Raw genomic sequence first — 10,396 nt, 5'->3', positions numbered from 1 at the left:
GACTGAACACATGGCCAAAGCCTGATTTGACACATGGCAAATGTTCTTACTTGAGTCCTTAATTTTATCATGTCTGACTCTACTTGATTGTTTGATTCGTTCAGGTCTTTGATTTCCTCATCCAGTTGTTTTATCTCTTCATCATTTTCTATGCCTGGAAGGGAACATGGAGAAAATCACTATTAAAAATGATGGCGAGAAAATTCATTTCATTATTAATTATATAATAAAAGAAAAATGATGTACCTTTACTTGCTCTCTGCTTGATTGTGAGCATTTCAACCCCTGTCATCCTAGCTTTCTTCATAGCAGATGTGGCACGGGGACAGCCAGACAGACTACAGACATACAAATAAAACATAAGAAACAGATCATTATTTTTAATGCTCAGATTTAAACATTATAATGAAAAAGTTTCACATACTGTACATTTACTGCTACACTTCAACACACTTCAAAATATATTTTTTTGTACTCAGTATCTTTGTCTTGTCTTTATATAAACATCCTTAAAACAAGATAAATTTACTTAAATTATTGTATGATAAAATGTTTTTATTGAATATATCTTGAATTAACTGTATTTGTCTTAAATGACTAATTCTTTTCTTCTTTTAAGTATAAACATAAAAAATCCCTTAACCTTAATTATTTGTCTTAATATCTATTGCTATATATATATATATATATATATATATATACTATTATTATAGTATTATAGTATTTATTAAGTTCATCTAATATTTATATTTTAATTTATTTCAGCTTTATTTCCATTACAATTAAATATGTCTTGTTTTAAAGAAGTTTAGATATTTTTATTGAAAAACAATGCAAAAAAATACTGATTAAAAGGATAGTTCACCCAAAAATGAAAATTCTGTCATCATTCTGTTCATCATTCTGTCATCACCAAGCAGATCTCGCCCCCCATTGACTGCCATAGTTTTTTTTCATACTATGGTAGTCAATGGGGGGCGAGATCTGCTTGGTTACAAACATTCTTCCAAATATCTTCCTTTGTGTGCAGCAGAACAAAGAAATTTATACAGGTTTGGAACAACTTGAGGTGGAGCAAATGCGGACATAATTTTCATTTTTGGGTGAACTCTCTCTTTAAGGAAATAATTTCTTGCTATGTGATGGACTTTTTGAGAATCAGTCCCACACTGGTGTACCTCCGGTGGGTGAGAAAGCTGCCACTGACGTGGCCAGAGCCATCGCAGCCTGGGGTGGGGCAGGTCATGCCGTCTGTCTTGCCAGACTTCCAGGAGAAAGGCGCTCCGTTCACATAACCGTCTTTCTGACGCTTGGCGGCCAGCGGGCAGCCGGATGCACTGCGGTGGGATGCGTACTTCCCTGTCACATGACCCTGGCCATCACAGCCTGGCACTGGACACCTAAAGACATTGGGCACAGCGAGTTCACACACACAAGCAAGAGGGAGTAGCCATGCACTCACACACACACACACACATAGAAGTTCCTACTACAGTTCTCCTCAGGACAACTGGTCGATTTCGACCGTACTCCTGTAAGATAGTGCAAGCAACATTCACACATCAGTTACTTTGGATAGCTGAAGGAATTTAAAGAAAATGCACCTGATTGGCTCCTGGTCATCCTTGTCCTCTTTACTGTGCATTATTTTAATACCACTCTTCTTTGCCCGAGGACAACCTGACAGACTTAATGGCAAGAAAACATTTTTTTTTTTTTTTAATCCACTGGTGGTCAAAACATTATGCGAAGTATTAAATCAAATTTTAATGTGCTTATTTGTGAGTCTTCACCTTCTATGTGAGGCATAGTTGCCTGTGATATGCCCAGAGCCATCACAGCCAGGAGTAGGACACCTGCAAGCAATGAAAACATGAAAAAGATTAGTGTAACCTTAGACAGACCTCATTTTGAGGGTCAACTGAGGTGCTGTGTAAACACGAGAGCGTGAGGGCTTACTTCAGATCCTGGGAGTTAGATGTCATCATACCACGCATGCCCTTGTCAGCCAGTTGGCAGCTTGATAGCCTTAAGAGAGGATTTGGTATGAGACGTGGTATACTTGTACAGCTGCTACTAAGGTGCGCTCAGGGTCATTTTTATCATTTAAATGTTTTACATACAAATAAATAAAAGAAAACAGCATTGAAATAGAAATCTTTTGTAACATAATGCATTTAATGCATCATAGCTGATTAAATGTATTAATTTCTTTAGAAAACATTGGTAGTGTACAATGGGCACACTGTCATATTAAAAATTGTGTTACAGCATCATATGTAATCTACAGGGAATAGTCCTTATCCAGTGCAGATGCTATGCTTACGTGAGGAGCTCCTTTTTGCTCTCCTTACAGGGAGCATATTTGTGTTTGGGGCTGGGGAGGGACACGTCTCCTGAATACTGCTGCTCTTCTAATAGATCCTGAAAGGGGTCCAGGTCATCCTGAAAATGAGGATGGAGAAAGAAAAAGATGCATGTGCATGTTATGATGCAGAATACAAGGAAGAATAGTAACATAGTAGTACAGATATAAAAGAACACCATGTTATTATAACACTGAGAAAAAAAATAACACAAAAAACTCTCATACAGCCTAATTTACATGAATTCAAATTCCCCAACAATTTAGCAAAAACATCAAATCCCTTTTGAAATAACAATAACAACAGTTTAAGTCTGGAGGTTCATTAATGACTAATTAACAGAGGAAAATTCCTATTTCAAGTCATAATCACTGGTGAAGTGAAGGCATGCAGTACCAGCACTGTACACTAGATGTCCTTTCAGTCCTACCGTCCTTCAAATCACTACAATAGGAGGAAATACAGCTTCCTTAAAGGGTTAGTTCACCAAAAAATGACAATTCTGTCATTTATTACTTACCCTCATGTCGTTTCACACCCGTAAGACCTTCGTTAATCTTTGGAACACAAATTAAGATATTTGAGTTGAAATCCGATGGCTCCGTGAGGCCTCCATAGGGACGAGATAAAGCGACGAGAATACTTTTGGTGCGGCAAAAAAACAAAATAACGACTTATTTAGTGATGACCGATTTCAAAACACTGCTTCAGAAAGCATCGGAGCAGAAATGAATCAGTGTATCGAATCATAAATCGGATCGCGGATTCGCGGGTCAAACCGGCAAACTGCTGAAATCACGTGACTTTGGCGCTCCGAACTGCAGATTCGACACAAAGATTCACAATGCTCCGATGCTTTCTGAAGCATTGTTTTGAAATCGGCCAACACTAAATAAGTCGTTATTTAGTTTTTTTTTGCTGCACAAAAAGTATTCTCGTCGCTTTATAATATTAATATTGAGCCACTGTACTCACATGAACTGATTTAAATATGTACCTTTATGGATCTTGACAGAGGAAGTGACATTGCTCCCTATGGAGGCCTCACGGAGCCATCGGATTTCAACTCAAATATCTTAATTTGTGTTCCGAAGATTAACGAAGGTCTTACGGGTGTGAAACGACATGAAGGTAAGTAATAAATGACAGAATTTTCTTTTTTGGGTGAACTAACCCTTTAAACAGCAATAGCTCAAAAAAAAAAGAAAAAAAAAAAAAAGGAAAATTATGCCATAATTTACTCACCCTCAAGCCGTCCTAGGTGTATGACTTTCTTCTTTCAGCCAAACACAATCAGAGTTATATTAAGTAATATCCTGGCTCTTCCAAGCTTTAAAATGGCATTGAAAATTTTGAAGCTCCAAAAAGTGCATCCATCCATCATAAAAGTAATCCATGCGACTCTAGTAGGTTAATAAATGGGTTTTTGTAAGAAAAATATCCATATTTAAAACTTTGTAATCTACAATCACTGGCTTCGCGGCAATGGCCATACACACGTTCACAAGTGAGTCGAGTTCCAGTGGAAAGGTGACCTCTGACCCGACGTAAGACGTATGCGTAGCATAAGTTAAAGCATAAAGTTTTAAATATGGATATTTTTCTGACAAAAAACCCATCACTTTGCTTCAGAAGGCATTTATTAACCACCTGGAGTCGTATGGATTACTTTTATGATGGCTGGACGTGCTTTTTGGAGCTTCAAAAACTTGGAGACTATATTCAATGTCATTACAAAGCTGGAAAGAGCCAGGATATTATTTAATATAACTCCGATTGTGTTCGGCTGAAAGAAGAAAGACAACTAGAATGGCTTGAGGGTGAGTAAATTATGGTATAATATTTATTTTTGGGTGTACTATTCCTTTAACTAGTTTACTGTTTAAGGTTTACACAGGGACAAAACAGCTAATTAGATATTACTAAATTGTGCCCCCATCAACACTTTACAGATAAACAATTTTATATTATAAATAGGTTTTTTGTGCTTGAATGCAGGGTAAAGAAAACAGAGAAGACTAAGCATCTGCCTATGGATTGCTTTGGAAGTAGGTTGAACATATAAGGAAGAAACAGTAATCCTACAATGACTAGCACTCCCCTACCAACCAAGTTAGTTTCTAACAAAAAGCAAAATGCCTGGTGAAAGAAGATGTGAACAACCAAAGAGAAGTCACCTCTTAGGAATTTTAATAGTCATAATTTAATATTAGTTGTTGCCACAATATTTTATTAAACTTTCATGATAAAAATGTGACTGACATTAGGAAAGTTTCTTTTTTATATATTTTTTTTATTGTGAAGTGTGTAATTTCTTACTTTTGCTACTAACAGAATCATCACTAACAGAACTGTACAGATAATGACTGCTTTCAAACAGGTTTCCTGAACACTCCTCCTCATCTCATTGGTCGAGATACTCAAACACACAATAATGTTTTGTTAGCGTCATAGTATTTAAACTTTTTGGGGGAATCAACCATAAAAATAACTTTAAGATGTGCATGTATGTTACGCAAGAATAAGAGAAAGCATTTGAAAAACTATTAGCCTTTTATTCACATTTGGATTATCCTCTATTTAATAATACAAATTGGTAATTGCTACTGCCAAACTGTCAGATATTGATCTATTTAGATACTGATCACATTCTAAAAATAGTGATCCAAATTCACTATGTAAAGCGAGTGCTGCGGTCCATCTTCAGCCAGACTCAAGGGGTGTCGGGTGGAGGGGGGCAGTACCTCCTTGTGGTCCTCATCCAGGCGTTTGATCTTGGTGTAGTCCACAGGCAGGTCCCAGCAGTCTGCTGTGCTCATCTGGTAGCAGTGGCTGTTGAGCAGGGCCTGCCGCTGGGGCGACATGGGCTGCAGGGGGGTCAGCACTGTACCCCCACTGCCCTCCCCCATCCCTCCAGCCCGGCTCAGATCCAGGGTTCCGTTCTCATCCCCATCTCTGTCATCAGGGCTCTGCCATGAAAAAGAGAAGAGGGAGGAGGAGGACTGATAAGAGAATAAAGAATAAAGGGAATAATTAAGAAGTAAAAGGATGAGAAAGATATCCAAGGGAAGGGGTAAATGGTTCATATGCACTGTTAAATAGATTTTTTGATCAAGTAAAAAAAATATAAAAATGATGTATTATATTATTATTATTATTATTTTAATTATTATTTGTAAAAAAAAAAAATCCATTGCTTGTAAATTGTATTTTTTTGTTTATTGTTTCTAGTTTACTTATGAAATCAAAATTGACTATTCTTATTTTTTATGGATTATTGCAGTGTCTATTATAAATTATTCATAAGTGCACATAGTCATGCTCTTTGTTTTTCACGTCCAAGAAGCCATTTCACTCGGATATACATCAAAATAGGGAAGAAAAAACAAATTTTATACCAACTTTAAACACAAGCAAAGAATCTCAAAGGTGATTTTCTTTTATAATATACTCTGTTTTTTCTAGTTGAATCAACAAATGTAGCATTAATTGTGTGTTCAAATATGTCTAGAGTGAAACAGAAGTTTTGTGGTTCAGTCTCATTTGCCTTCTTTCCCCTTTCCTGCATTGTGCATGAATAATTAATATGGTTGCCCGTTTGCCAGTTTTTTGCTGATTTTGTTGTGATGTCAAGCTGTATTTTTACCTCATCTTAAAATGATTAGTTAGTTGTTTGCTACCCTTGTCATGTTTCATGTACTATACAAAGTCTTAAGGTCTGTATGTGTGGCATATAATGAGACAACAAACACTTTGTTAAGTATGTACACTACCATTGAAAACTTTGCGGTCATTGATTTTTTTTTCTTTTTTCTAAATAATACTTTTATTTAGCAAGGACACATTAAATTGATCAAAAGTGGCAAAGATATTTACAATGTTACAAAGAAATTCTATTTCAAATAAATGCTGTGCTTTTTAACTTTCTATTCATCAAAGAATCCTAAAAAATATTACTACTGTTTCCACAACAATATTAAGATAATAAGAAATGTTTCTTGAACAGCAAATCAACATATTAGGATATGATTTGATTTGAAGGACCATGTGACTGGAGACTGGAGTAATGACTGCTGAAAATTTTGCTTTGCCATTACAGGAAAAAATGACATTTTAAAATGTATTAAACTAGAAAAAGGTTATTTTAAATTGTAATAATATTTCTCAATATTACTGTTTTACTGTATTTTTGATCATTTAAATGCATGTGAGCATAAGAAACTTCTTTTAAAAACATTGATAAGTCTTACTGACCTCAAACATTTGAATGGTATTGTACAGTACATTTCTCACAGAAAACAGGATAAAATGCAGCGCGCAATTTTACACAGAACTCTTAAGCTAAGAAACAAAGTCTTTCTACATTTACAATGATGGCAAATTTTGAGAACATTTTAAGTTCAAATAATAAAGTAGATGAACTGAACTAAAAAAAAAAAAAAAAAACATTTAAACCAGTGGCGTAGCCACGGGGGGGCCTGAGGGGGCCTAGGCCCCCTCATTAACATGCAGATTTCTGAGCGATTTTTTATTTTTTATGTTGATTTGTTACATTGATGCATATGCTGCGCGGTAAAATGCAACAGCTGTTTTTAGACTTATTGGTTTGATTATTTCACGTGTTGCGCGTAGCTTCTGCTGTTATTATCTTTGCGCGTGAGAGTTCGTTATTATGCGGTGAGTGGCAATGTGAAGCGGCACCCGAGGCTTCCCGTTTCCTGGACGCGCATCTCAATGCAGTGAAATCCGGTGGGTGCTCGGGCTCCTAACTCTCCATTCGTTTTAACCAATAAAAAGTCGATAGAGAATCAAGAACCTCTGACTGCAGCACACACAGCTTTCTTCTCGTCATTATAGTTAATTTGAGGCAGTTTCTGTGGCGTTATTTGCTCTCGCCCAGATATTGTGTGCGCGCTCAAACTTTATGTAAATCAAACATGCTTTTTCTCTAGAATTGTCTTCTCTCCCGGATTTAATGTTGCTAGAAGCTATTAACCATCAAACTTACATAACTGACTGTTAAAATAACACCTATAAATTGTAAAGAAATTAAGTATCTTTTTATATAATAACTCCATGTACAAATGATATCATTTTCAAACTTAGCCTACTTTAGTCAGCCAGCTATCTAGATATTTTTATTATCTATTTAATATATATTTTTATTTAAAGTTAAGTGCTTATTGTAGCCTAAATGCTTCCGAGCGCGGAAAAGGTGCAGGTGACGACGAGGGAGCTTCAGTTGAACAACAGTGAACTGTTCTTTTAGAAATTAAGAATTATTAGTGTCATTGTAGTCATTATTAGTGTCATATATATATATATATATATATAAATATAGCAGCCCCCTCATTTTTAAATGGGCCCCCCCAAAAATAAAATTCTGGCTACGCCACTGATTTAAACAGTAGCTGCCTTTTTTTTATTTTTATTCTACAACCACCTAATTTTTTACAGTGTGGAAAAGTATCGGAGAAAAAAAGATATGAAAGAAGAGAGTGTGAGCATCTTCTTTGCAATGCCCTACATCTCCGTACAGCTGCTTATTAGTGGATATATAGAGCCCTGCAGCTCCTCACTACCTCTGTCCCCCTCTCTCTCTCTCTCTCTCTCTCTCTCTCTTTCATTTTCATCCCCACTCCCTCCAGCCTGCTGCCTCACTGTCCTTAAAGAGAGGTCATTGTCTTTCCTATGTACCCAAAGGGATGCTGGGAGAGCTGGCTTGGCCTGGACCACAGCTGAAATCGACATTAATTCTACTTGTCTCAGTGAGAGACGGTAGGGGCACCACTACTCCAGCGTTCCTGCAGCTGCCAGCTTCCTCTGGTCCTCTCCAGCCCCTCGCTCTCATTATCACCATACAGATTATGTCTGAAATCGATGTGCCACTAAAGCAATCATGGCTTGCTCAGACCATTAGGCTCATTTGATGACCCTGACTCTAGCAGAGAGGACCTGCAGGAGCTCACAGAGGTGCTGCTGTCATTCAATGTATTAAATCACACACAGTGTAAATGAGCTCGGACGAGAGGACCAGGGGGTTGCCCCGAACGACTCTAAACTGGCATGCCCTCATTTCGCCGCACTACCTTTACCGGCACAAAGCACAGTCAAACTGGAAGGCAGTGCAGAGAAACTAAGAAATACCCAGTGAGAGAGAGAGAAAAATATATTAGCAGTACAATTGGGTGAGCATGAGAGAGGAACTGGCAGGAAAAAGTTGTCGACCCTCACCTGTGCCAGGAGCTCCGGGCCTTTCCCGGTAAGGCTCTGGGGCATCTCTCTGCAGCGCGTGGACAGGTTGAGGATGGCGGTGGCAGCCATGTGGGCGGCTTCCATGTCGTGTGTGTAGTCGAAGCTGCTCTTGCTGCAGGTGCTGCTGGCGCTGCTTCCTCCTCCCCCTCCTCCTCCCCCTCCTCCTCCTCCACAGCTGAGACTGCTGCTGCTGCTGGGAGCGTAGCTGCTCGTGGTGCTGCTGGCCGGGCTTGAGGTCTTACAGTAGCGCTTGGCTGCACACATACACATATACCAGGTCAGATGGGCTACATGCAGATGGTTGGATGGATGGATGGATGGACAGACGGAGGAATAGATAGACAGAATGATAGAGCAATATAGATAGATGGAATACTAGAATGTTAGAACAAACGAACGAAACATAGATAGATAGATAGATAGATAGATAGATAGGTACACACAGACAGATACACAAACTACACACTGGCTTATTAGATGAGCTGATGTTTCATGATGAATGCTGTGAGAAATTGAGTGTGAGTGAGAGCGAGAGAGAGCGAGAGAGAGAAAGAAAGAAGTGGAAGAGAGTGTATCTAGGTTTCTTGCAGGGGGCTACACATTGTTAACATGAAATCTAAGACCTGCACAGAAAGCATTTATACAGCATTTCTTTTACATAAATCCACATTCATAGACGAACTTTGGTATGCATCCAGACAATATCTGAGAAAAAAAATCAGTTCCTGACTAAGGAACTGAGTATCTGCAAATACTGGAAGCTGAAAACTCAGCTGCTAAAATGCAGTTATAATCACTTATTCAAGATTTATACTACTCTCCAATTTGATCTTATTTTTCATCTCATTTTGCATCGTGACAAATAGCAATGCTGTCATTACAACTAAACTGGGTGTAACTAATTGATGTTGCCAACTGAGTCTAAATGAAGTGCAGTTAATTCCTAACATTAATTAAATGTTATTCTCATTAATTATTTTTTTTTTTCCAAGGCTTAATTTTCTTCATTTGTCTCATTTATCAAAAACTGAATTTCTTTGATAAAGCATACAGGCAAGTAACATCACTTGCAAGAATGCTCTTTAATTTCAGAGATGTGGTATGTGTTCTGATTTCAATAACATTGTCTATATTATCACTGCAGGGCATGCTGTAATGCTCCTTATGGGCAATCAAGACTGTCCTGATGTAATAACCATGAGTTATAATGAAAATGAGTTATTTTAAGCACAGCTAATGAAACCGTACCAAAATATCCAGCCGAATTCTGTTGACAGGAAATCTCTACAATTTCTGGCTTGGGCGTGAAATCAACTGCTACCATTTTGAACAAAATCGTTCCAGTTAATTTGATTCCTTCACAAATGTAAGTGCACTCATTTATCAAGACCAGGGCTGCGGTTGAGAGCTACAGTGCTGCACATTACCAAAAAAAAACAAAAAACAAAACCCTAAAAAAATGAAGCTTCAACCAAAAACACTATGTTTAAAGGGTTAGTTCACCCAAAAATGAAAATTCTGTCATTTATTACTCACCCTCATGCCGTTCCACATCCGTAAGACCTTCGTTAATCTTCGGAACGCAAATTAAGATATTTTTGTTGAAATCCGATGGCTCCGTGAGGCCTGCATAGGGAGCAAATGACATTTCCTCTCTCAATATCCATAAAGGTACTAAAAACATATTTAATATTATATTTAATATTATAAAGCGAAGAGAATGTTTTTGGTGCACCAAAAAAAATGATGGCCGCTTTCAAAACAATGCTTCAGGA

General features: G+C 37.6%; 1 protein-coding gene across 7 annotated transcripts in view; it reads right to left on the bottom strand.

Annotated features, from left to right (window-relative positions):
• Positions 1 to 10,396, bottom strand: part of myt1la (myelin transcription factor 1-like, a) — a 74,137-nt gene that overhangs the window by 5,503 nt on the left and 58,238 nt on the right. For all 7 annotated transcript variants that reach the window (XM_048206810.1, XM_048206812.1, XM_048206805.1 and 4 more), the window contains 9 exons: positions 8,601 to 8,875; positions 5,111 to 5,335; positions 2,327 to 2,445; positions 1,960 to 2,028; positions 1,794 to 1,856; positions 1,605 to 1,688; positions 1,179 to 1,400; positions 247 to 338; positions 51 to 154 (listed from right to left, as the gene is read on the bottom strand). In XM_048206810.1, the coding sequence (XP_048062767.1) occupies positions 51 to 154; positions 247 to 338; positions 1,179 to 1,400; positions 1,605 to 1,688; positions 1,794 to 1,856; positions 1,960 to 2,028; positions 2,327 to 2,445; positions 5,111 to 5,335; positions 8,601 to 8,875 (1,253 nt within the window). The remainder of the gene's footprint in view (positions 1 to 50; positions 155 to 246; positions 339 to 1,178; positions 1,401 to 1,604; positions 1,689 to 1,793; positions 1,857 to 1,959; positions 2,029 to 2,326; positions 2,446 to 5,110; positions 5,336 to 8,600; positions 8,876 to 10,396) is intronic.

Source organism: Megalobrama amblycephala, linkage group LG11, assembly GCF_018812025.1.
Source record: "Megalobrama amblycephala isolate DHTTF-2021 linkage group LG11, ASM1881202v1, whole genome shotgun sequence".
Taxonomy (NCBI): Eukaryota; Metazoa; Chordata; class Actinopteri; order Cypriniformes; family Xenocyprididae; genus Megalobrama; species Megalobrama amblycephala.
This window is presented reverse-complemented; position numbering and strand designations above follow the sequence as displayed.